Source organism: Drosophila miranda, assembly GCF_003369915.1.
Source record: "Drosophila miranda strain MSH22 chromosome Y unlocalized genomic scaffold, D.miranda_PacBio2.1 Contig_Y1_pilon, whole genome shotgun sequence".
Taxonomy (NCBI): Eukaryota; Metazoa; Arthropoda; class Insecta; order Diptera; family Drosophilidae; genus Drosophila; species Drosophila miranda.
Window position 1 is genome coordinate 2,013,161 of NW_022881603.1, and position 26,888 is coordinate 2,040,048.

Genomic DNA, 26,888 nt, shown 5'->3' on the forward strand with positions numbered 1-26,888 from the left:
ATATTTTTCTTTCCGCGATCGGCTCTTTTTGTGCGCGAATAATCCACTAATTTTTCCCGCAAGACGCACTTAGCACCAAAGACGCTCAGCTACAACGGTACAACAAATGAAACGAGAAGGCAGCAATTTTTGGTCGAATAACAACAAATCACCAAAAAAAACGGGACACGTGTGGTTTAAGTTAGTAGAAGGCGCGGCTAAGAGGCAACGGTACAGCAACTGGAATTTCCAAGCAACTCCACTCAACGAAAAGAAGGCGAGCGAAAGAGAATTAGAAGATCACGCGATGCGACGCTCCCAATGCGAAAACTGAACGCATCGCTGTATGCGTGTGCATGTGGGTGCAGTTGCGGTTTTTGGCTGTGCATGTGAGAGCTCTATGTAAAGCCTCTGTAAGCAATAGCAACGCAATAATGAGCATAAGTATAGATGCTTGAGCGTTGAAGTGAAATGATGAACAGAAGAGAGGAAAAGTAAAATAAGCGGCTAATTTCTCCACCATTTGTATTGCAAAAATGTACTTCAATTAACAACAAATTTGGAACGCGGAACATTAACCAAGGAATTGTGTAACGAACATAATCAGATTACTTGCCGTCGGGGCAAGCCATCTGAAACAGAAACTGAACGATGGTGCGAGTGGGACGGCCAGTCATGCGGTCCTTCAGCAAATATGGGAGCGGATTGTAGCGCGTCAGCATGCCCACGTTGCGGATGTCCAGGTGGGCCCAGTCGACGCACGGCACCAGCTCGTGCAGAACGGCGGCAGCGATGCAGCTGGAGGCGGGGCCACGTCCGCGGTTGCTGATGTCAAAGGTCTCGTTCGGCATGATCAGCTCCTTGAAGTAGCGCCACAGGGGCAGACGCCAAACGCGATCCCCCGTAAGGGCACCGGCCTTCTCGAACTGCTTGTAGACGAAGTTCGAATTGCTGAAAATCCCGGCTGCTGCTCCGCCCAGCGCTGGGCAGACGGCGTAGCCCACTGTAGCAATGTCCACGACCATGCGCGGCTTGTAGATCGTCTGGGCGTAGAGCATGGGATCGACCATGGCCATCACACCAGCCTTGCTGACGTCCACGAAGCCGAGAGTTTTGCCATTGAGGAGGGACACCACGTCGCGAGGCTTGGCAGCAGTGCCGTTATGTTTAGGGGCAGCGATAGGCCGGCGGCGGCTCGGATGACGCCCACGCAGGCGGCTGCACCGGACATGCAGCCGCGGTACATGGACAAGCAGTCCTTGGGACGGAGGCAGAGGCCCCCGCTGTTGAATGTGATGCCCTTGCCCAGCAGGAGGATGGGCTTGTCCTCGGGTGCGGTGCCGCAGTAGGCGATTTCCAAGATGATCGGCGGCTCGCAGCTGCCCTTGGCCACCATCAAGAAGCTGTTCAAGCTCTTGGACTCGATCCAGTCCATGCTGCGTACCTCCACGGATACCCCGCAGGGGCACAGGGCATCCACCGTTGACTGGGCGAAGATTGTGGGAGTCGGGCGACGGGCCAGGTTCTGCGATTCGGCCTTGAACAGGCCCCGCATCCAGGCATCCGAGTCGGGAGAGTCGTACAGCTCCAGTTTGGAAATGAGTGTGCGGTCCCGACGGCGCTTGTTGGTGTTGTAGCGCCAGACGGCCAAGGCGCTCCCCTCGGCCGCCTGCTCCGCATACTCCATCGACTCCACGAAGACATCTGTGCAGCCCTGCAGTTGAAGAGCACGAGCCCCCACGCCGGCAGCGACGCGAGTGTTATCCATTCCCTCGTCGATCATCTCCAGGTCGTTGAAGCCGGCCCCCTCCTGTCCCACGCCGACCACGGCCACCGCACGGAACTCCGCATCCACGTTCATAAAGACACGGCCTTTGCCCAGCTGGCCACTCAGGCCCGTCTCGCGTATTAGATCAGTGATCTTACCCTGGACGCGATCGTCAAACTTCTCGCCGGATGGTGTCATCTTGGGCTGGCGGTCGCCCTCCTTGGCGTACACGCCCACCACAACGCCTTTGAACACCGAGTCACATTTCTCGGCGTAGTGCCGTCGCTGTTCCACATCTCTGCGTCTGGCCAGGAATGTGTGCTGGACACGCCTGCACAGGGCGTGCATCAAGCGTACAGACTTCATCGCTTAATGATAGTGACAGTCCCTCGCGACAGGTTACGAAAGTTCTCTTATTTTTCAGACAGTTCCAGACAAATTTTGCTTTTTTCCGAATAAAAAAAATGTAAATCTAAAAAATAGAGAGAATAGATGTGCTTCCAACAGCTGATTCGAAAGGAATGAGATATCCCAAGGCTCAAGCTCTGGCAGGGAAACATTGCCAACGCTTGCTGAGATTCGAGGAATTTATGAATTTCCGAACAAAACGAAGAATAGGTCTCCGAAGAATAGGTCTCAAATCGAGGGAAGTATTCCACAGACATACATTTATATTTCGCGTAATCAAAAGAAACAAAAGATTTATCCCTCATCGGAATCGGATTGATTTGTCGGCTTGAGGCTGCCAAAGACCTTGGCCGGTATGGCCTTTTGTTCGAAGCGCATTTTCTTCATGATGAGGCCCTCGTCATCGGTTTTGGTTGTGGCCTGGCCTGCCCCGGCCTGGTCTCCACTCGGCTGCTGCAGGTCCTCCTCCTCATCGTCGTCGTCGTCCTCGCTGTCGCCAATATCAATCTTATCCGGATTGACGACCGTATTTTCCTTGCCCTTGGCCCCGCCCTGGGTCTCGCCGCGCACAAACATGATATTGGAGGCAGCCTTCTCGGCGGGCTTCTGATTGGCCTCGGCCGCCGCCTGGCGGGCTTTCTCCTCGAGCAGCCGCATGGCATCCGGTCCGGAGCCAGCACCATCATCGGCAGCCACACCATTCGTGTTCGTGTTGTAGGTGGCCTGAATGGAACGCTTGATCCGCAGAATTTCACGCATCGTATCCTCGTTGCCATGACGCACCTCGAACTCCTTCCAGGTCTGCCAGAAGTCCGCCGTGATGCGGGAATCACCTGTTGGGACAAAGCAGAAGAGAGCTTAGAATATTGACGATCCAACGGTTAAATGTCGACTCACCTGTGAGCAATGGGCGTAGATGGCCCTGGCTCGATCCACCTAGCCCAGCTTCGTCTCCAGCTCGGCGAATTTGACGAACATGTGGCGCATATGCTGCTCGTGCAGAGCCTCGATGGCCTTCTCGTAGATCTCCCTGGTGCGTGGCAGGCCGTAGATCTCGGCGGCCTTCTTCACGAATATGTTGTACATGTCGAACATCTCCTCTTCCTTGACGGCGGACGTGGCGCGATCGTAGACGGACATGGCATGCCGGGCCAAGCCGTGCTCCTCCTCCAGCTTCGCGTAGAGCTGGTAAAAGTACTTGGATTGCTCAGCGGGTCACTGATCCAGGCACTGTTCGAAGAGGTCGCGGGCCCGCTCCAGCTTTGTGCCCCAGTAGCGCGCGAGGAACTTGCTTAGATACGAGTTCCAGATGTCGTACACATTCGGCCACTTAAACAGGGCAATGCCCTTCTCGTAGGCCCGATAGGCCTCCTCGAAGTAGTTGTGCTCTTCGAGGAACATGCCATAATTGATGATCACCTGCGGCGTGCAGATCTTCAGGTCGATGATGCTCTCGTAGACGGCCTTGCAGGTCTTGAAGGTGCCAAAGGACTCATCCAGATCGGCGTACATGGACCACACCTTCAGGGATCTGTGGAGGCGCGACTGCACTGTCTCCGAGTCGTCGTGATACGCCACCTTCCGCTTGGGCATGGCCGTGGCACGTTGCATCAGCTTGAGGGCTGCCTCGAACTGCTGCTGGCGCAGCTCCATCTTCGCCCGCTCGCACCACACGGCGGCCAGATTCGCCACCTTGACGTACTCCACCTCGGTGCCCCGCTCGAAGACCACGCGGGCGTCCTCCACCTGGCCATTGGACTCGTAGAACTTGGCAAACTCCACCCAGAGGGTGTGCAGCTTTCCCACCGCCAGCTTGGGCTGGACTGTCTGCACGGCCTCGGTGTAGGTGTTGATGATCTCCGTGGGCTGTTCACTGTTCAGCAGCAGCAGACGCCTCTCCATGAGGTATTCGAAGCGCGACAGGCGCAGCTCCACATCGATGTCGTCCTCCTCGGTGGCCCCCTCGTTCTTGGCCACCTCCTCCATGCGCTTGTTCAACGACAGCTCCTAGAACTGCGCAATGCTGGCCTCGCAAAAGGGCTCTGCTGCCCCAACAAAGGCCAAAAGACCGAGGACCAGGGGGGCAAGGAGACAATAGAAGCCAAAAGATTAACAGATGCGAGTGAATTCCGTAAATGTATATAAACGTTATTGCGGTTCACATTTTGCACTTTCGCTCAATTAACTCAACTAATTGACATTTGAAAATACATGCGGTGAAAGGAAGTACATATGTACACATGTATGTACATGTGGGTCCGTAAGGGACAACAGCAGGAGATAATTATAAGTGCAGGAATTTTAATTCAACCTCCAACCTCAACCTTTTGCCATCAGGAAAGCAGCAGAGGTCGCTCTTCTCACTGAAAGAGCACACGATGCGGTCAACCTATTCGTCGACAGCCAAGCGGCGATAAGATCCATGCAGTCGTCCGCAGTCAGTTCCAGAAATGTCTTGGCGAGCAGGGAGGCACTAGATACCCTAAGCACGACAAAGTCAGTGCGGATCTACTGGATTCCCAGCCACCAGGGCATCGAAGGGAACGAGACGGCGGACGTACTAGCTAAGGAAGGCGTCGGGCTGGCGAATACGAGAACCGAGAACGTGCCTGTCTCCCTCAGAACGCTGCAAAGCGATCTAGAAAAGCAGGCCGGATCACAAACCGAATGTAGGGGGAGTAATACCACCGCCTGCAGAACCTCGAAAATCATGTGCGAGGAACGCAATGACAAACTCAGCCACTACCTGCTGCACCTACCACGGAAGGACTGCAGATTATTAGTGGGAATATTAACGGGAAACTGCCTGGCTGCGGCGCATGCGACAAAGCTAGGAATCACAGAGACAGTTGTAGGAAATGTGACGAACCTGGGGCAACCGAAACCCTAGAACATCTCATCTGCAACTGTCCTGCTCTCTTAAGGGCAAGGAGGAGATACCTGGGCGCCCCAGTGCTGGCATCACTGGAAGATGCTTTCAAGAGGACGCCACAGCAACTACTGGCCTATGCGAAAAATACCTCGATCCTCGAGGACTTCAAAACACTAAACACTGCCGCGACGGTTCATACCCCCTCCCCCCCCCCCCCCTATTCGGACAACTAAGGGCCATACTGGCCTATGTGGGTGGGGCCCCCACTGAGGACCGTCCGGGTCAACCTAACCTTCAACCTCAGCCTTTGCATGGCTTTGGAGCTCGAAAGTGATTTACAAAAGAACCACTTTAGTCGGAAACATAAACATTCATTCCCCACCTCTTCACAGCACTTGACCAGAAACAACAGCAACAACAAAAATCACAATTATAAAGGGAGTCTGGGCGTGGCATACACTGTCAAAAAAACAATATACGAGAATAAATAATTAAACCCATTTTCATATACGTTTCTCCCGATATTATTCTCTAAATTGAAAGAAAACAACAGGCATATACTTTCATTAGATTTGAACTGAAAACCTTTTCAGATAAGCCGAAGTTGACTTTTTCGGTATTTTTCGTTATTTTTATAGTCCTGTTTGCCTTTAGTATTTTCTCCTATAAGAGAGATGATTCTTGGTAAAAGTTTACCCCCTTATTTGCCTCCATACTAAACATAAAGCTAACAAAATGCTATCGATCTGTTTTGTTTTATATCTTTTTAGTTCATCGCCTATAATCGTACAGCAAAGAAAAACATAAACAACATTTTCTTACCTTCTTCCTGGTTCTTCCGCTTTTGCTGCATTCTCTCTTTCTGTTCTTTCCTTGCCGTTTCCATTCTGTCGTTATATTCACACACACACACACACACACAAAAGCACTACTAAAAAAAAAAACAGAAACACAAATGAATTTTATAATTTATTCATATTTTTCTTTCCGCGATCGGCTCTTTTTGTGCGCGAATAATCCACTAATTTTTCCCGCAAGACGCACTTAGCACCAAAGACGCTCAGCTACAACGGTACAACAAATGAAACGAGAAGGCAGCAAATTTTGGTCGAATAACAACAAATCACCAAAAAAAATGGGACACGTGTGGTTTAAGTTAGTGAAAGGCGCGGCTAAGAGGCAACGGTACAGCAACTGGAATTTCCAAGCAACTCCACTCAACGAAAATAAGGCGAGCGAAAGAGAATTAGAAGATCACGCGATGCGACGCTCCCAATGCGAAAACCGAACGCATCGCTGTATGCGTGTGCATGTGGGTGCAGTTGCGGTTTTTGGCTGTGCATGTGAGAGCTCTATGTAAAGCCTCTGTAAGCAATAGCAACGCAATAATGAGATTCGAGGAATTTATGAATTTCCGAACAAAACGAAGAATAGGTCTCCGAAGAATAGGACTCAAATCGAGGGAAGTATTCCACAGACATACATTTATATTTCGCGTAATCAAAAGAAACAAAAGATTTATCCCTCATCGGAACCGGATTGATTTGTCGGCTTGAGGCTGCCAAAGACCTTGGCCGGTATGGCCTTTTGTTCAAGGCGCAGTTTCTTCATGATGAGGCCCTCGTCATCGGTTTTGGTTGTGGCCTGGCCTGCCTCGGCCTGGTCTCCACTCGGCTGCTGCAGGTCCTCCTCCTCATCGTCGTCGTCGTCCTCGCTGTCGCCAATATCAATCTCATCCGGATTGACGACTGTATTTTCCTTGCCCTTGGCCCCGCCCTGGGTCTCGCCGCGCACAAACATGATATTGGAGGCAGCCTTCTCGGCGGGCTTCTGCTTGGCCTCGGCCGCCGCCTGGCGGGCCTTCTCCTCGAGCAGCCGCATGGCATCCGGTCCGGAGCCAGCACCAGCATCGGCAGCCACACCATTCGTGTTCGTGTTGACAAACTGGTCAGCCATCATGTTGACCTGAGTGTTGTAGGTGGCCTGAATGGAACGCTTGATCCGCAGCATTTCACGCATCGTATCCTCGTTGCCATAACGCACCTCGAGCTCCTTACAGGTCTGCCAGAAGTCCGCCGTGATGCGGGGATCGCACACCTGTTGGGACAAAGCAGAAGAGAGCTTAGAATATTGACGATCCAACGGTTAAATGTCGACTCACCTGTGAGCAATGGGCGTAGATGGCCCTGGCTCGATCCACCTAGCCCAGCTTCGTCTCCAGCTCGGCGAATTTGACGCACATGTGGCGCATATGCTGCTCGTGCAGAGCCTCGATGGCCTTCTCGTAGATCTCCCTGGTGCGTGGCAGGCCGTAGATCTCGGCGGCCTTCTTCACGAATATGTTGTACATGTCGAACACCTCCTCTTCCTTGACGGCGGACGTGGCGCGATCGTAGACGGACATGGCATGCCGGGCCAAGCCGTGCTCCTCCTCCAGCTTCGCGTAGAGCTGGTAAAAGTACTTGGATTGCTCAGCGGGTCACTGATCCAGGCACTGTTCGAAGAGGTCGCGGGACCGCTCCAGCTTTGTGCCCCAGAAGCGCGCGAGGAACTTGCTTAGATACGAGTTCCAGATGTCGTACACATTCGGCCACTTAAACAGGGCAATGCCCTTCTCGTAGGCCCGATAGGCCTCCTCGAAGTAGTTGTGCTCTTCGAGGAACATTCCATAGTTGATGATCACCTGCGGCGTGCAGATCTTCAGGTCGATGATGCTCTCGTAGACGGCCTTGCAGGTCTTGAAGGTGCCAAAGGACTCATCCAGATCGGCGTCCATGGACCACACCTTCAGGGATCTGTGGAGGCGCGACTGCACTGTCTCCGAGTCGTCGTGATACGCCACCTTCCGCTTGGGCATGGCCGTGGCACGTTGCATCAGCTTGAGGGCTGCCTCGAACTGCTGCTGGCGCAGCTCCATCTTCGCCCACTCGCACCACACGGCGGCCAGATTCGCCACCTTGACGTACTCCACCTCGGTGCCCCGCTCGAAGACCACGCGGGCGTCCTCCACCTGGCCATTGGACTCGTAGAACTTGGCAAACTCCACCCAGAGGGTGTGCAGCTTTCCCACCGCCGACAGCTTGGGCTGGACTGTCTGCACGGCCTCGGTGTAGGTGTTGATGATCTCCGTGGGCTGTTCACTGTTCAGCAGCAGCAGACGCCTCTCCATGAGGTATTCGAAGCGCGACAGGCGCAGCTCCACATCGATGTCGTCCTCCTCGGTGGCCCCCTCGTTCTTGGCCACCTCCTCCATGCGCTTGTTCAACGACAGCTCCTAGAACTGCGCAAAGCTGGCCTCGCAAAAGGGCTCTGCTGCCCCAACAAAGGCCAAAAGACCGAGGACCAGGGGGGCAAGGAGACAATAGAAGCCAAAAGATTAACAGAGGCGAGTGAATTCCGTAAATGTATATAAACGTTATTGCGGTTCACATTTTGCACTTTCGCTCAATTAACTCAACTAATTGACATTTGAAAATACATGCGGTGAAAGGAAGTACATATGTACACATGTATGTACATGTGGGTCCGTAAGGGACAACAGCAGGAGATAATTATAAGTGCAGGAATTTTAATTCAACCTTCAACCTCAACCTTTTCCCATCAGGAAAGCAGCAGAGGTCGCTCTTCTCACTAAAAGAGCACACGATGCGGTCAACCTATTCGTCGACAGCCAAGCGGCGATAAGATCCATGCAGTCGTCCGCAGTCAGTTCCAGAAATGTCTTGGCGAGCAGGGAGGCACTAGATACCCTAAGCACGACAAAGTCAGTGCGGATCTACTGGATTCCCAGCCACCAGGGCATCGAAGGGAACGAGACGGCGGACGTACTAGCTAAGGAAGGCGTCGGGCTGGCGAATACGAGAACCGAGAACGTGCCTGTCTCCCTCAGAACGCTGCAAAGCGATCTAGAAAAGCAGGCCGGATCACAAACCGAATGTAGGTGGAGGAGTACCACCGCCTGCAGAACCTCGAAAATCATGTGCGAGGAACGCAATGACAAACTCAGCCACTACCTGCTGCACCTACCACGGAAGGACTGCAGATTATTAGTGGGAATATTAACGGGACACTGCCTGGCTGCGGCGCATGCGACAAAGCTAGGAATCACAGAGACAGTTGTAGGAAATGTGACGAACCTGGGGCAACCGAAACCCTAGAACATCTCATCTGCAACTGTCCTGCTCTCTTAAGGGCAAGGAGGAGATACCTGGGCGCCCCAGTGCTGGCATCACTGGAAGATGCTTTCAAGAGGACGCCACAGCAACTACTGGCCTATGCGAAAAATACCTCGATCCTCGAGGACTTCAAAACACTAAACACTGCCGCGACGGTTCATACCCCCTCCCCCCCCCTATTCGGACAACTAAGGGCCATACTGGCCTATGTGGGTGGGGCCCCCTCTGAGGACCATCTGGGTCAACCTAACCTTCAACCTCAGCCTTTGCATGGCTTTGGAGCTCGAAAGTGATTTACAAAAGAACCACTTTAGTCGGAAACATAAACATTCATTCCCCACCTCTTCACAGCACTTGACCAGAAACAACAGCAACAACAAAAATCACAATTATAAAAGGAGTCTGGGCGTGGCATACACTGTCAAAAAAACAATATACGAGAATAAATAATTAAACCCATTTTCATATACGTTTCTCCCGATATTATTCTCTAAATTGAAAGAAAACAACAGGCATATTTTCATTAGATTTGAACTGAAAACCTTTTCAGATATGCCGAAGTTGACTTTTTCGGTATTTTTCGTTATTTTTATAGTCCTGTTTGCCTTTAGGATTTTCTCCTATAAGAGAGATGATTCTTGGTAAAAGTTTACCCCCTTATTTGCCTCCATACTAAACATAAAGCTAACAAAATGCTATCGATCTATTTTGTTTTATATCTTTTTAGTTCATCGCCTATAATCGTACAGCAAAGAAAAACATAAACAACATTTGCTTACCTTCTTCCTGGTTCTTCCGCTTTTGCTGCATTCTCTCTTTCTGTTCTTTCCTTGCCGTTTCCATTCTGTCGTTATATTCACACACACACACACACACACAAAAGCACTATTAAAAAAAAAAACAAACACAAATGAATTTTATAATTTATTCATATTTTTCTTTCCGCGATCGGCTCTTTTTGTGCGCGAATAATCCACTAAATTTTCCCGCAAGACGCACTTAGCACCAAAGACGCTCAGCTACAACGGTACAACAAATGAAACGAGAAGGCAGCAATTTTTGGTCGAATAACAACAAATCACCAAAAAAAAACGGGACACGTGTGGTTTAAGTTAGTAGAAGGCGCGGCTAAGAGGCAACGGTACAGCAACTGGAATTTCCAAGCAACTCCACTCAACGGAAAGAAGGCGAGCGAAAGAGAATTAGAAGATCACGCGATGCGACGCTCCCAATGCGAAAACCGAACGCATCGCTGTATGCGTGTGCATGTGGGTGCAGTTGCGGTTTTTGGTTGTGCATGTGAGAGCTCTATGTAAAGCCTCTGTAAGCAATAGCAACGCAATAATAAGCATAAGTATAGATGCTTGAGCGGTGAAGTGAAATGATGAACAGAAGAGAGGAAAAGTAAAATAAGCGGCTAATTTCTCCACCATTTGTATTGCAAAAATGTACTTCAATTAACAACAAATTTGGAACGCGGAACATTAACCAAGGAATTGTGTAACGAACATAATCAGATTACTTGCCGTCGGGCAAGCCATCTGAAACAGAAACTGAACGATGGTGCGAGTGGGACGGCCAGTCATGCGGTCCTTCAGCAAATATGGGAGCGGATTGTAGCGCGTCAGCATGCCCACGTTGCGGATGTCCAGGTGGGCCCAGTCGACGCACGGCACCAGCTCGTGCAGAACGGCGGCAGCGATGCAGCTGGAGGCGGGGCCACGTCCGCGGTTGCTGATGTCAAAGGTCTCGTTCGGCATGATCAGCTCCTTGAAGTAGCGCCACAGGGGCAGACGCCAAACGCGATCCCCCGTAAGGGCACCGGCCTTCTCGAACTGCTTGTAGACGAAGTTCGAATTGCTGAAAATCCCGGCTGCTGCTCCGCCCAGCGCTGGGCAGACGGCGTAGCAATGTCCACGACCATGCGCGGCTTGTAGATCGTCTGGGCGTAGAGCAAGGGATCGGCCATGGCCATCACACCAGCCTTGCTGACGTCCACGAAGCCGAGAGTTTTGCCATTGAAGAGGGACACCACGTCGCCAGGCTTGGCCGCCATTCCGGAGGGCATGTTCTCGCACAGCGGCAGCAGTGCCGTTATGTTTAGGGGCAGCGATAGGCCGGCGGCGGCTCGGATGACGCCCACGCAGGCGGCTGCACCGGACATGCAGCCGCGGTACATGGACAAGCAGTCCTTGGGACGGAGGCAGAGGCCCCCGCTGTTGAATGTGATGCCCTTGCCCAGCAGGAGGATGGGCTTGTCCTCGGGTGCGGTGCCGCAGTAGGCGATTTCCAAGATGATCGGCGGCTCGCAGCTGCCCTTGGCCACCATCAAGAAGCTGTTCAAGCTCTTGGACTCGATCCAGTCCATGCTGCGTACCTCCACGGATACCCCGCAGGGGCACAGGGCATCCACCGTTGACTGGGCGAAGATTGTGGGAGTCGGGCGACGGGCCAGGTTCTGCGATTCGGCCTTGAACAGGCCCCGCATCCAGGCATCCGAGTCGGGAGAGTCGTACAGCTCCAGTTTGGAAATGAGTGTGCGGTCCCGACGGCGCTTGTTGGTGTTGTAGCGCCAGACGGCCAAGGCGCTCCCCTCGGCCGCCTGCTCCGCATACTCCATCGACTCCACGAAGACATCTGTGCAGCCCTGCAGTTGAAGGGCACGAGCCCCCACGCCGGCAGCGACGCGAGTGTTCTCCATTCCCTCGTCGATCATCTCCAGGTCGTTGAAGCCGGCCCCCTCCTGTCCCACGCCGACCACGGCCACCGCACGGAACTCCGCATCCACGTTCATAAAGACACGGCCTTTTCCCAGCTGGCCACTCAGGCCCGTCTCGCGTATTAGATCAGTGATCTTACCCTGGACGCGATCGTCAAACTTCTCGCCGGATGGTGTCATCTTGGGCTGGCGGTCGCCCTCCTTGGCGTACACGCCCACCACAACGCCTTTGAACACCGAGTCACATTTCTCGGCGTAGTGCCGTCGCTGTTCCACATCTCTGCGTCTGGCCAGGAATGTGTGCTGGACACGCCTGCACAGGGCGTGCATCAAGCGTACAGACTTCATCGCTTAATGATAGTGACAGTCCCTCGCGACAGGTTACGAAAGTTCTCTTATTTTTCAGACAGTTCCAGACAAATTTTGCTTTTTTCCGAATAAAAAAAATGTAAATCTAAAAAATAGAGAGAATAGATGTTCTTCCAACAGCTGATTCGAAAGGAATGAGATATCCCAAGGCTCAAGCTCTGGCAGGGAAACATTGCCAACGCCTGCTGAGATTCGAGGAATTTATGAATTTCCGAACAAAACGAAGAATAGGTCTCCGAAGAATAGGTCTCAAATCGAGGGAAGTATTCCACAGACATACATTTATATTTCGCGTAATCAAAAGAAACAAAAGATTTATCCCTCATCGGAATCGGATTGATTTGTCGGCTTGAGGCTGCCAAAGACCTTGGCCGGTATGGCCTTTTGTTCGAAGCGCATTTTCTTCATGATGAGGCCCTCGTCATCGGTTTTGGTTGTGGCCTGGCCTGCCTCGGCCTGGTCTCCACTCGGCTGCTGCAGGTCCTCCTCCTCATCGTCGTCGTCGTCCTCGCTGTCGCCAATATCAATCTTATCCGGATTGACGACCGTATTTTCCTTGCCCTTGGCCCCGCCCTGGGTCTCGCCGCGCACAAACATGATATTGGAGGCAGCCTTCTCGGCGGGCTTCTGATTGGCCTCGGCCGCCGCCTGGCGGGCTTTCTCCTCGAGCAGCCGCATGGAATCCGGTCCGGAGCCAGCACCATCATCGGCAGCCACACCATTCGTGTTCGTGTTGTAGGTGGCCTGAATGGAACGCTTGATCCGCAGAATTTCACGCATCGTATCCTCGTTGCCATGACGCACCTCGAACTCCTTCCAGGTCTGCCAGAAGTCCGCCGTGATGCGGGGATCGCACACCTGTTGGGACAAAGCAGAAGAGAGCTTAGAATATTGACGATCCAACGGTTAAATGTCGACTCACCTGTGAGCAATGGGCGTAGATGGCCCTGGCTCGATCCACCTAGCCCAGCTTCGTCTCCAGCTCGGCGAATTTGACGAACATGTGGCGCATATGCTGCTCGTGCAGAGCCTCGATGGCCTTCTCGTAGATCTCCCTGGTGCGTGGCAGGCCGTAGATCTCGGCGGCCTTCTTCACGAATATGTTGTACATGTCGAACATCTCCTCTTCCTTGACGGCGGACGTGGCGCGATCGTAGACGGACATGGCATGCCGGGCCAAGCCGTGCTCCTCCTCCAGCTTCGCGTAGAGCTGGTAAAAGTACTTGGATTGCTCAGCGGGTCACTGATCCAGGCACTGTTCGAAGAGGTCGCGGGCCCGCTCCAGCTTTGTGCCCCAGTAGCGCGCGAGGAACTTGCTTAGATACGAGTTCCAGATGTCGTACACATTCGGCCACTTAAACAGGGCAATGCCCTTCTCGTAGGCCCGATAGGCCTCCTCGAAGTAGTTGTGCTCTTCGAGGAACATGCCATAATTGATGATCACCTGCGGCGTGCAGATCTTCAGGTCGATGATGCTCTCGTAGACGGCCTTGCAGGTCTTGAAGGTGCCAAAGGACTCCTCCAGATCGGCGTACATGGACCACACCTTCAGGGATCTGTGGAGGCGCGACTGCACTGTCTCCGAGTCGTCGTGATACGCCACCTTCCGCTTGGGCATGGCCGTGGCACGTTGCATCAGCTTGAGGGCTGCCTCGAACTGCTGCTGGCGCAGCTCCATCTTCGCCCACTCGCACCACACGGCGGCCAGATTCGCCACCTTGACGTACTCCACCTCGGTGCCCCGCTCGAAGACCACGCGGGCGTCCTCCACCTGGCCATTGGACTCGTAGAACTTGGGAAACTCCACCCAGAGGGTGTGCAGCTTTCCCACCGCCAGCTTGGGCTGGACTGTCTGCACGGCCTCGGTGTAGGTGTTGATGATCTCCGTGGGCTGTTCACTGTTCAGCAGCAGCAGACGCCTCTCCATGAGGTATTCGAAGCGCGACAGGCGCAGCTCCACATCGATGTCGTCCTCCTCGGTGGCCCCCTCGTTCTTGGCCACCTCCTCCATGCGCTTGTTCAACGACAGCTCCTAGAACTGCGCAATGCTGGCCTCGCAAAAGGGCTCTGCTGCCCCAACAAAGGCCAAAAGACCGAGGACCAGGGGGGCAAGGAGACAATAGAAGCCAAAAGATTAACAGAGGCGAGTGAATTCCGTAAATGTATATAAACGTTATTGCGGTTCACATTTTGCACTTTCGCTCAATTAACTCAACTAATTGACATTTGAAAATACATGCGGTGAAAGGAAGTACATATGTACACATGTATGTACATGTGGGTCCGTAAGGGACAACAGCAGGAGATAATTATAAGTGCAGGAATTTTAATTCAACCTTCAACCTCAACCTTTTGCCATCAGGAAAGCAGCAGAGGTCGCTCTTCTCACTGAAAGAGCACACGATGCGGTCAACCTATTCGTCGACAGCCAAGCGGCGATAAGATCCATGCAGTCGTCCGCAGTCAGTTCCAGAAATGTCTTGGCGAGCAGGGAGGCACTAGATACCCTAAGCATGACAAAGTCAGTGCGGATCTACTGGATTCCCAGCCACCAGGGCATCGAAGGGAACGAGACGGCGGACGTAATAGGTAAGGAAGGCGTCGGGCTGGCGAATACGAGAACCGAGAACGTGCCTGTCTCCCTCAGAACGCTGCAAAGCGATCTAGAAAAGCAGGCCGGATCACAAACCGAATGTAGGTGGAGGAGTACCACCGCCTGCAGAACCTCGAAAATCATGTGCAAGGAACGCAATGACAAACTCAGCCACTACCTGCTGCACCTACCACGGAAGGACTGCAGATTATTAGTGGGAATATTAACGGGACACTGCCTGGCTGCGGCGCATGCGACAAAGCTAGGAATCACTGAGACAGTTGTAGGAAATGTGACGAACCTGGGGCAACCGAAACCCTAGAACATCTCATCTGCAACTGTCCTGCTCTCTTAAGGGCAAGGAGGAGATACCTGGGCGCCCCAGTGCTGGCATCACTGGAAGATGCTTTCAAGAGGACGCCACAGCAACTACTGGCCTATGCGAAAAATACCTCGATCCTCGAGGACTTCAAAACACTAAACACTGCCGCGACGGTTCATACCCCCTCCCCCCCCTATTCGGACAACTAAGGGCCATACTGGCCTATGTGGGTGGGGCCCCCTCTGAGGACCGTCCGGGTCAACTTAACCTTCAACCTCAGCCTTTGCATGGCTTTGGAGCTCGAAAGTGATTTACAAAAGAACCACTTTAGTCGGAAACATAAACATTCATTCCCCACCTCCTCACAGCACTTGACCAGAAACAACAGCAACAACAAAAATCACAATTATAAAAGGAGTCTGGGCGTGGCATACACTGTCAAAAAAACAATATACGAGAATAAATAATTAAACCCATTTTCATATACGTTTCTCCCGATATTATTCTCTAAATTGAAAGAAAACAACAGGCATATACTTTCATTAGATTTGAACTGAAAACCTTTTCAGATAAGCCGAAGTTGACTTTTTCGGTATTTTTCGTTATTTTTATAGTCCTGTTTGCCTTTAGTATTTTCTCCTATAAGAGAGATGATTCTTGGTAAAAGTTTACCCCCTTATTTGCCTCCATACTAAACATAAAGCTAACAAAATGCTATCGATCTGTTTTGTTTTATATCTTTTTAGTTCATCGCCTATAATCGTACAGCAAAGAAAAACATAAACAACATTTTCTTACCTTCTTCCTGGTTCTTCCGCTTTTGCTGCATTCTCTCTTTCTGTTCTTTCCTTGCCGTTTCCATTCTGTCGTTATATTCACACACACACACACACACACAAAAGCACTACTAAAAAAAAAAAACAGAAACACAAATGAATTTTATAATTTATTCATATTTTTCTTTCCGCGATCGGCTCATTTTGTGCGCGAATAATCCACTAATTTTTCCCGCAAGACGCACTTAGCACCAAAGACGCTCAGCTACAACGGTACAACAAATGAAACGAGAAGGCAGCAATTTTTGGTCGAATAACAACAAATCACCAAAAAAAATGGGACACGTGTGGTTTAAGTTAGTGAAAGGCGCGGCTAAGAGGCAACGGTACAGCAACTGGAATTTCCAAGCAACTCCACTCAACGAAAATAAGGCGAGCGAAAGAGAATTAGAAGATCACGCGATGCGACGCTCCCAATGCGAAAACCGAACGCATCGCTGTATGCGTGTGCATGTGGGTGCAGTTGCGGTTTTTGGCTGTGCATGTGAGAGCTCTATGTAAAGCCTCTGTAAGCAATAGCAACGCAATAATGAGATTCGAGGAATTTATGAATTTCCGAACAAAACGAAGAATAGGTCTCCGAAGAATAGGTCTCAAATCGAGGGAAGTATTCCACAGACATACATTTATATTTCGCGTAATCAAAAGAAACAAAAGATTTATCCCTCATCGGAATCGGATTGATTTGTCGGCTTGAGGCTGCCAAAGACCTTGGCCGGTATGGCCTTTTGTTCGAAGCGCATTTTCTTCATGATGAGGCCCTCGTCATCGGTTTTGGTTGTGGCCTGGCCTGCCTCGGCCTGGTCTCCACTCGGCTGCTGCAGGTCCTCCTCCTCATGGTCGTCGTCGTCCTCGCTGTCGCCAATATCAATCTCATCCGGATTGACGACCGTATTTTCCTTGCCCTTGGCCCCGCCCTGGGTCTCGCCGCGCACAAACATGATATTGGAGGCAGCCTTCTCGTCGGGCTTCTGATTGGCCTCGGCCGCCGCCTGGCGGGCCTTCTACTCGAGCAGCCGCATGGCATCCGGTCCGGAGCCAGCACCAGCATCGGCAGCCACACCATTCGTGTTCGTGTTGACAAACTGGGCAGCCATCATGTTGACCTGAGTGTTGTATGTGGCCTGAATGGAACGCTTGATCCGCAGCATTTCACGCATCGTATCCTCGTTGCCATGACGCACCTCGAACTCCTTCCAGGTCTGCCAGAAGTCCGACGTGATGCGGGGATCGCACACCTGTTGGGACAAAGCAGAAGAGAGCTTAGAATATTGACGATCCAACGGTTAAATGTCGACTCACCTGTGAGCAATGGGCGTAGATGGCCCTGGCTCGATCCACCTAGCCCAGCTTCGTCTCCAGCTCGGCGAATTTGACGCACATGTGGCGCATATGCTGCTCGTGCAGAGCCTCGATGGCCTTCTCGTAGATCTCCCTGGTGCGTGGCAGGCCGTAGATCTCGGCGGCCTTCTTCACGAATATGTTGTACATGTCGAACATCTCCTCTTCCTTGACGGCGGACGTGGCGCGATCGTACACGGACATGGCATGCCGGGCCAAGCCGTGCTCCTCCTCCAGCTTCGCGTAGAGCTGGTAAAAGTACTTGGATTGCTCAGCGGGTCACTGATCCAGGCACTGTTCGAAGAGGTCGCGGGCCCGCTCCAGCTTTGTGCCCCAGTAGCGCGCGAGGAACTTGCTTAGATACGAGTTCCAGATGTCGTACACATTCGGCCACTTAAACAGGGCAATGCCCTTCTCGTAGGCCCGATAGGCCTCCTCGAAGTAGTTGTGCTCTTCGAGGAACATGCCATAGTTGATGATCACCTGCGGCGTGCAGATCTTCAGGTCGATGATGCTCTCGTAGACGGCCTTGCAGGTCTTGAAGGTGCCAAAGGACTCCTCCAGATCGGCGTACATGGACCACACCTTCAGGGATCTGTGGAGGCGCGACTGCACTGTCTCCGAGTCGTCGTGATACGCCACTTTCCGCTTCGGCATGGCCGTGGCACGTTGCATCAGCTTGAGGGCTGCCTCGAACTGCTGCTGGCGCAGCTCCATCTTCGCCCACTCGCACCACACGGCGGCCAGATTCGCCACCTCGACGTACTCCACCTCGGTGCCCCGCTCGAAGACCACGCGGGCGTCCTCCACCTGGCCATTGGACTCGTAGAACTTGGCAAACTCCACTCAGAGGGTGTGCAGCTTTCCCACCGCCAGCTTGGGCTGGACTGTCTGCACGGCCTCGGTGTAGGTGTTGATGATCTCCGTGGGCTGTTCACTGTTCAGCAGCAGCAGACGCCTCTCCATGAGGTATTCGAAGCGCGACAGGCGCAGCTCCACATCGATGTCGTCCTCCTCGGTGGCCCCCTCGTTCTTGGCCACCTCCTCCATGCGCTTGTTCAACGACAGCTCCTAGAACTGCGCAAAGCTGGCCTCGCAAAAGGGCTCTGCTGCCCAACAAAGGCCAAAAGACCGAGGACCAGGGGGGGCAAGGAGACAATAGAAGCCAAAAGATTAACAGAGGCGAGTGAATTCCGTAAATGTGTATAAACGTTATTGCGGTTCACATTTTGCACATTCGCTCAATTAACTCAACTAATTGACATTTGAAAATACATGCGGTGAAAGGAAGTACATATGTACACATGTATGTACATGTGAGTCCGTAAAGGACAACAGCAGGAGATAATTATAAGTGCAGGAATTTTAATTCAACCTTCAACCTCAACCTTTTGCCTTTAGGAAAGCAGCAGAGGTCGCTCTTCTCACTGAAAGAGCACACGATGCGGTCAACCTATTCGTCGACAGCCAAGCGGCGATAAGATCCATGCAGTCGTCCGCAGTCAGTTCCAGAAATGTCTTGGCGAGCAGGGAGGCACTAGATACCCTAAGCACGACAAAGTCAGTGCGGATCTACTGGATTCCCAGCCACCAGGGCATCGAAGGGAACGAGACGGCGGACGTACTAGCTAAGGAAGGCGTCGGGCTGGCGAATACGAGAACCGAGAACGTGCCTGTCTCCCTCAGAACGCTGCAAAGCGATCTAGAAAAGCAGGCCGGATCACAAACCGAATGTAGGTGGAGGAGTACCACCGCCTGCAGAACCTCGAAAATCATGGGCGAGGAACGCAATGACAAACTCAGCCACTACCTGCTGCACCTACCACGGAACGACTGCAGATTATTAGTGGGAATATTAACGGGACACTGCCTGGCTGCGGCGCATGCGACAAAGCTAGGAATCACAGAGACAGTTGTAGGAAATGTGACGAACCTGGGGCAACCGAAACCCTAGAACATCTCATCTGCAACTGTCCTGCTCTCTTAAGGGCAAGGAGGAGATACCTGGGCGCCCCAGTGCTGGCATCACTGGAAGATGCTTTCAAGAGGACGCCACAGCAACTACTGGCCTATGCGAAAAATACCTCGACCCTCGAGGACTTCAAAACACTAAACACTGCCGCGACGGTTCATACCCCCTCCCCCCCCTATTCGGACAACTAAGGGCCATACTGGCCTATGTGGGTGGGGCCCCCTCTGAGGGCCGTCCGGGTCAACCTAACCTTCAACCTCAGCCTTTGCATGGCTCTGGAGCTCGAAAGTGATTTACAAAAGAACCACTTTAGTCGGAAACATAAACATTCATTCCCCACCTCTTCACAGCACTTGACCAGAAACAACAGCAACAACAAAAATCACAATTATAAAGGGAGTCTGGGCGTGGCATACACTGTCAAAAAAACAATATACGAGAATAAATAATTAAACCCATTTTCATATACGTTTCTCCCGATATTATTCTCTAAATTGAAAGAAAACAACAGGCATATATTTTCATTAGATTTGAACTGAAAACCTTTTCAGATAAGCCGAAGTTGACTTTTTCGGTATTTTTCGTTATTTTTATAGTCCTGTTTGCCTTTAGTATTTTCTCCTATAAGAGAGATGATTCTTGGTAAAAGTTTACCCCCTTATTTGCCACCATACTAAACATAAAGCTAACAAAATGCTATCGATCTGTTTTGTTTTATATCTTTTTAGTTCATCGCCTATAATCGTACAGCAAAGAAAAACATAAACATTTTCTTACCTTCTTCCTGGTTCTTCCGCTTTTGCTGCATTCTCTCTTTCTGTTCTTTCCTTGCCGTTTCCATTCTGTCGTTATATTCACACACACACACACACACACACAAAAGCACTACTAAAAAAAAAAAACAGAAACACAAATGAATTTTATAATTTATTCATATTTTTCTTTCCGCGATCGGCTTTTTGTGCGCGAATAATCCACTAATTTTTCCCGCAAGACGCACTTAGCACCAAAGACGCTCAGCTACAACGGTACAACAAATGAAACGAGAAGGCAGCAATTTTTGGTCGAATAACAACAAATCACCAAAAAAAATGGGACACGTGTGGTTTAAGTTAGTGGAAGGCGCGGCTAAGAGGCAACGGTACAGCAACTGGAATTTCCAAGCAACTCCACTCAACGAAAATAAGGCGAGCGAAAGAGAATTAGATCACGCGATGCGACGCTCCCAATGCATCGCTGTATGCGTGTGCATGTGGGTGCAGTTGCGGTTTTTGGCTGTGCATGTGAGAGCTCTATGTAAAGCCTCTGTAAGCAATAGCAACACAATAATGAGCATAAGTATAGATGCTTGAGCGTTGAAGTGAAATGATGAACAGAAGAGAGGAAAAGTAAAATAAGCGGCTAATTTCAAAGGTCTCGTTCGGCATGATCAGCTCCTTGAAGTAGCGCCACAGGGGCAGACGCCAAACGCGATCCCCCGTAAGGGCACCGGCCTTCTCGAACTGCTTGTAGACGAAGTTCGAATTGCTGAAAATCCCGGCTGCTGCTCCGCCCAGCGCTGAGCAGACGGCGTAGCCGACTGTAGCAATGTCCACGACCATGCGCGGCTTGTAGATCGTCTGGGCGTAGAGCAAGGGATCGGCCATGGCCATCACACCAGCCTTGCTGACGTCCACGAAGCCGAGAGTTTTGGCATTGAGGAGGGACACCACGTCGCCAGGCTTGGCCGCCATTCCGGAGGGCATGTTCTCGCACAGCGGCAGCAGTGCCGTTATGTTTAGGGGCAGCGATAGGCCGGCGGCGGCTCGGATGACGCCCACGCAGGCGGCTGCACCGGACATGCAGCCGCGGTACATGGACAAGCAGTCCTTGGGACGGAGGCAGAGGCCCCCGCTGTTGAATGTGATGCCCTTGCCCAGCAGGAGGATGGGCTTGTCCTCGGGTGCGGTGCCGCAGTAGGCGATTTCCAAGATGATCGGCGGCTCGCAGCTGCCCTTGGCCACCATCAAGAAGCTGTTCAAGCTCTTGGACTCGATCCAGTCCATGCTGTGTACCTCCACGGATACCCCGCAGGGGCACAGGGCATCCACCGCTGACTGGGCAAAGATTGTGGGCGTCGGGCGACGGGCCAGGTTCTGCGATTCGGCCTTGAACAGGCCCCGCATCCAGGCATCCGAGTCGGGAGAGTCGTACAGCTCCAGTTTGGAAATGAGTGCGCTTGTTGGTGTTGTAGCGCCAGACGGCCAAGGCGCTCCCCTCGGCCGCCTGCTCCGCATACTCCATCGACTCCACGAAGACATCTGTGCAGCCCTGCAGTTGAAGGGCACGAGCCCCCACGCCGGCAGCGACGCGAGCGTTCTCCATTCCCTCGTCGATCATCTCCAGGTCGTTGAAGCCGGCCCCCTCCTGTCCCACGCCTACCACGGCCACCGCACGGAACTCCGCATCCACGTTCATCCACGGGCCACTCAGGCCCGTCTCGCGTATTAGATCAGTGATCTTACCCTGGACGCGATCGTCAAACTTCTCGCCGGATGGTGTCATCTTGGGCTGGCGGTCGCCCTTCTTGGCGTACACGCCCACCACAACGCCTTTGATCACCGAGTCACATTTCTCGGCGTAGTGCCGTCGCTGTTCCACATCTCTGCGTCTGGCCAGGAATGTGTGCTAGACACGCCTGCACAGGGCGTGCATCAAGCGTACAGACTTCATCGCTTAATGATAGTGACAGTCCCTCGCGACAGGTTACGAAAGTTCTCTTATTTTTCAAAAAAAATGTAAATCTAAAAAATAGAGAGAATAGATGTGCTTCCAACAGCTGATTCGAAAGGAATGAGATATCCCAAGGCTCAAGCTCTGGCAGGGAAACATTGCCAACGCCTGCTGAGATTCGAGGAATTTATGAATTTCCGAACAAAACGAAGAATAGGTCTCCGAAGAATAGGTCTCAAATCGAGGGAAGTATTCCACAGACATACATTTATATTTCGCGTAATCAAAAGAAACAAAAGATTTATCCCTCATCGGAATCGGATTGATTTGTCGGCTTGAGGCTGCCAAAGACCTTGGCCGGTATGGCCTTTTGTTCGAAGCGCATTTTCTTCATGATGAGGCCCTCGTTATCGGTTTTGGTTGTGGCCTAGCCTGCCTCGGCCTGGTCTCCACTCGGCTGCTGCAGGTCCTCCTCCTCATCGTCGTCGTCGTACTCGCTGTCGCCAATATCAATCTCATCCGGATTGACGACCGTATTTTCCTTGCCCTTGGCCCCGCCCTGGGTCTCGCCGCGCACAAACATGATATTGGAGGCAGCCTTCTCTGCTTGGCCTCGGCCGCCGCCTGGCGGGCCTTCTCCTCGAGCAGCCGCATGGCATCCGGTCCGGAGCCAGCACCATCATCGGCAGCCACACCATTCGTGTTCGTGTTGTAGGTGGCCTGAATGGAACGCTTGATCCGCAGCATTTCACGCATCGTGTCCTCGTTGCCATGACGCACCTCGAACTCCTTCCAAGTCCGCCGTGATGCGGCGATCGCACACCTGTTGGGACAAAGCAGAAGAGAGCTTAGAATATTGACGATCCAACGGTTAAATGTCGACTCACCTGTGAGCGTAGATGGCCCTGGCTCGATCCACCTTGCCCAGCTTCGTCTCCAGCACGGCGAATTCGACGCACATGTGGCGCATATGCTGCTCGGGCAGAGCCCGACATGCGGACATGGCATGCCGGGCCAGGCCGTGCTCCTCCTCCAGCTTCGCGTAGAGCAGGTAAAAGTACTTGGCATGCTCAGCGGGACACTGATCCAGGCACTGTTCGAAGAGGTCGCGGGCCCGCTCCAGCTTTGTGCCCCCGTAGCGCGCGAGGAACTTGCTTAGATACCAGTTCTAGATGTCGTACATTCGGCCACTTAAACAGGGCAATGCCCTTCTCGTAGGCCCGATAGGACTCCTCGAAGTAGTTGTGCTCTTCGAGGAACATGCCATAGTTGATGATCACCTGCGGCGTGCAGATCTTCAGGTCGATGATGCGCTCGTAGACGGCCTTGCTGGTCTTGTAGGTGCCAAAGGACTCCTCCAGATCGGCGTACATGGACCACACCTTCAGGGATCTGTGGAGGCGCGACTGCACTGTCTCCGAGTCGTGATACGCCACCTTCCGCTTGGGCACGCCGTGGCACGTTGCATCAGCTTGAGGGCAGCCTCGAACTGCTGCTGGCGCAGCTCCATCTCCGCCCACTCGCACCACACGGCGGCCAGATCCTCCACCTTGACGTACTCCACCTCGGTGCCCCGCTCGAAGACCACGCGGGCGTCCTCCACCTGGCCATTGGACTCGTAGAACTTGGCAAACTCCACCCAGAGGGTGTGCAGCTTTCCCACCGCCGACAGCTTGGGCTGGACTGTCTGCACGGCCTCGGTGTAGGTGTTGATGATCTCCGTGGGCTGTTCACTGTTCAGCAGCAGCAGACGCCTCTCCATGAGGTATTCGAAGCGCGACAGGCGCAGCTCCACATCGATGTCGTCCTCCTCGGTGGCCCCCTCGTTCTTGGCCACCTCCTCCATGCGCTTGTTCAACGACAGCTCCTAGAACTGCGCAAAGCTGGCCTCGCAAAAGGGCTCTGCTGCCCCAACAAAGGCCAAAAGACCGAGGACCAGGGGGGGCAAGGAGACAATAGAAGCCAAAAGATTAACAGAGGCGAGTGAATTCCGTAAATGTATATAAACGTTATTGCGGTTCACATTTTGCACTTTCGCTCAATTAACTCAACTAATTGACATTTGAAAATACATGCGGTGAAAGAAAGTACATATGTACACATGTATGTACATGTGGGTCCGTAAAGGACAACAGCAGAAGATAATTATAAGTGCAGGAATTTTAATTCAACCTTCAACCTCAACCTTTTGCCATCAGGAAAGCAGCAGAGGTCGCTCTTCTCACTGAAAGAGCACACGATGCGGTCAACCTATTCGTCGACAGCCAAGCGGCGATAAGATCCATGCAGTCACCCGCAGTCAGTTCCAGAAATGTCTTGGCGAGCAGGGAGGCACTAGATACCCTAAGCATGACAAAGTCAGTGCGGATCTACTGGATTCCCAGCCACCAGGGCATCGAAGGGAACAAGACGGCGGACGTACTAGCTAAGGAAGGCGTCGGGCTGGCGAATACGATAACCGAGAACGTGCCTGTCTCCCTCAGAACGCTGCAAAGCGATCTAGAAAAGCAGGCCGGATCACAAACCGAAGTTAGGTGGAGGAGTACCACCGCCTGCAGAACCTCGAAAATCATGTGCAAGGAACGCAATGACAAACTCAGCCACTACCTGCTGCACCTACCACGGAAGGACTGCAGATTATTAGTGGGAATATTAACGGGACACTGCCTGGCTGCGGCGCATGCGACAAAGCTAGGAATCACAGAGACAGTTGTAGGAAATGTGACGAACCTGGGGCAACCGAAACCCTAGAACATCTCATCTGCAACTGTCCTGCTCTCTTAAGGGCAAGGAGGAGATACCTGGGCGCCCCTGTGCTGGCATCACTGGAAGATGCCTCCAAGAGGACGCCACAGCAACTACTGGCCTATGCGAAAAATACCTCGATCCTCGAGGACTTCAAAACCCACTAAACACTGCCGCGACGGTTCATACCCCCTCCCCCCCCTATTCGGACAACTAAGGGCCATACTGGCCTATGTGGGTGGGGCCCCCTCTGAGGGCCGTCCGGGTCAACCTAACCTTCAACCTCAGCCTTTGCATGGCTCTGGAGCTCGAAAGTGATTTACAAAAGAACCACTTTAGTCGGAAACATAAACATTCATTCCCCACCTCTTCACAGCACTTGACCAGAAACAACAGCAACAACAAAAATCACAATTATAAAGGGAGTCTGGGCGTAGCATACACTGTCAAAAAAACAATATACGAGAATAAATAATTAAACCCATTTTCATATACGTTTCTCCCGATATTATTCTCTAAATTGAAAGAAAACAACAGGCATATATTTTCATTAGATTTTAACTGAAAACCTTTTCAGATAAGCCGAAGTTGACTTTTTCGATATTTTTCGTTATTTTTATAGTCCTGTTTGCCTTTAGTATTTTCTCCTATAAGAGAGATGATTCTTGGTAAAAGTTTACCCCCTTATTTGCCTCCATACTAAACATAAAGCTAACAAAATGCTATCGATCTATTTTGTTTTATATCCTTTTAGTTCATCGCCTATAATCGTACAGCAAAGAAAAACATAAACAACATTTTCTTACCTTCTTCCTGGTTCTTCCGCTTTTGCTGCATTCTCTCTTTCTGTTCTTTCCTTGCCGTTTCCATTCTGTCGTTATATTCACACACACACACAAACAAACACACACAAAAGCACTATTAAAAAAAAAAACAGAAACACAAATGAATTTTATAATTTATTCATATTTTTCTTTCCGCGATCGGCTCTTTTTGTGCGCGAATAATCCACTAATTTTTCCCGCAAGACGCACTTAGCACCAAAGACGCTCAGCTACAACGGTACAACAAATGAAACGAGAAGGCAGCAATTTTTGGTCGAATAACAAAAAATCACCAAAAAAAACGGGACAAGTGTGGTTTAAGTTAGTGAAAGGCGCGGCTAAGAGGCAACGGTACAGCAACTGGAATTTCCAAGCAACTCCACTCAACGAAAATAAGGCGAGCGAAAGAGAATTAGAAGATCACGCGATGCGACGCTCCCAATGCGAAAACCGAACGCATCGCTGTATGCGTGTGCATGTGGGTGCAGTTGCGGTTTTTGGCTGTGCATGTGAGAGCTCTATGTAAAGCCTCTGTAAGCAATAGCAACGCAATAATGAGCATAAGTATAGATGCTTGAGCGTTGAAGTGAAATGATGAACAGAAGAGAGGAAAAGTAAAATAAGCGGCTAATTTCTCCACCATTTGTATTGCAAAAATGTTTTTCGAGGTTTTTAACGAGCCCGATTTGTAAAGACCTCACCTAGGCCAGATTTGCCCTATATGTCATGTATATTCTCGATTTATAATGAATCTCACTTCAATTAACAACAAATTTGGAACGCGGAACATTAACAAAGGAATTGTGTAACGAACATAATCAGATTACTTGCCGTCGGGGCAAGCCATCTGAAACAGAAACTGAACGATGGTGCGAGTGGGACGGCCAGTCATGCGGTCCTTCAGCAAATATGGGAGCGGATTGTAGCGCGTCAGCATGCCCACGTTGCGGATGTCCAGGTGGGCCCAGTCGACGCACGGCACCAGCTCGTGCAGAACGGCGGCAGCGATGCAGCTGGAGGCGGGGCCACGTCCGCGGTTGCTGATGTCAAAGGTCTCGTTCGGCATGATCAGCTCCTTGAAGTAGCGCCACATGGGCAGACGCCAAACGCGATCCCCCGTAAGGGCACCGGCCTTCTCGAACTGCTTGTAGACGAAGTTCGAATTGCTGAAAATCCCGGCTGCTGCTCCGCCCAGCGCTGGGCAGACGGCGTAGCCGACTGTAGCAATGTCCACGACCATGCGCGGCTTGTAA

General features: G+C 51.8%; 2 protein-coding genes and 6 pseudogenes across 2 annotated transcripts; all 8 read right to left on the minus strand.

Annotated features, from left to right (window-relative positions):
* Window positions 1-587: 587 nt before the first annotated feature.
* On the minus strand, window positions 588-2,113 carry LOC117190161 (cytosol aminopeptidase-like). The gene is made up of 2 exons (XM_033395227.1): window positions 1,190-2,113; window positions 588-1,124 (listed from the first exon to the last, which is right to left on the minus strand). The coding sequence occupies exons 1-2, from the start codon at window positions 2,111-2,113 to the stop codon at window positions 588-590; spliced, it is 1,461 nt and encodes a 486-aa protein (XP_033251118.1).
* Window positions 2,114-2,388: 275 nt separating this feature from the next.
* LOC117190162 lies at window positions 2,389-4,264 on the minus strand (annotated as a pseudogene).
* A 1,034-nt stretch (window positions 4,265-5,298) lies between these two features.
* Window positions 5,299-8,400, minus strand: LOC117190163 (annotated as a pseudogene).
* Window positions 8,401-10,671: 2,271 nt separating this feature from the next.
* LOC117191202 lies at window positions 10,672-12,382 on the minus strand (annotated as a pseudogene).
* A 162-nt stretch (window positions 12,383-12,544) lies between these two features.
* LOC117191199 lies at window positions 12,545-14,637 on the minus strand (annotated as a pseudogene).
* A 2,002-nt stretch (window positions 14,638-16,639) lies between these two features.
* Window positions 16,640-20,243, minus strand: LOC117191197 (annotated as a pseudogene).
* LOC117190166 (cytosol aminopeptidase-like) lies at window positions 19,963-22,066 on the minus strand. The gene is made up of 4 exons (XM_033395229.1): window positions 22,062-22,066; window positions 21,548-21,998; window positions 20,729-21,489; window positions 19,963-19,975 (listed from the first exon to the last, which is right to left on the minus strand). The coding sequence occupies exons 1-4, from the start codon at window positions 22,064-22,066 to the stop codon at window positions 19,963-19,965; spliced, it is 1,230 nt and encodes a 409-aa protein (XP_033251120.1).
* Window positions 22,067-22,493: 427 nt separating this feature from the next.
* Window positions 22,494-26,051, minus strand: LOC117190171 (annotated as a pseudogene).
* Between the last annotated feature and the right edge of the window lie 837 nt (window positions 26,052-26,888).

Bases quoted from the DNA above. Each gene is read 5' to 3' on its own strand.
- LOC117190161 (XM_033395227.1), bottom strand. From the start codon at position 2,113: ATGAAGTCTGTACGCTTGATGCACGCCCTGTGCAGGCGTGTCCAGCAC. The intron at 1,125-1,189 runs GTGGGCGTCATC...ACTGCTGCCAAG, and splicing joins TGTCCGGTGCAGCCGCCTGC to CCTCGCGACGTGGTGTCCCT.
- LOC117190166 (XM_033395229.1), bottom strand. The intron at 21,490-21,547 runs GTACGACTCTCC...GCCGAATCGCAG, and splicing joins CTCATTTCCAAACTGGAGCT to AACCTGGCCCGTCGCCCGAC.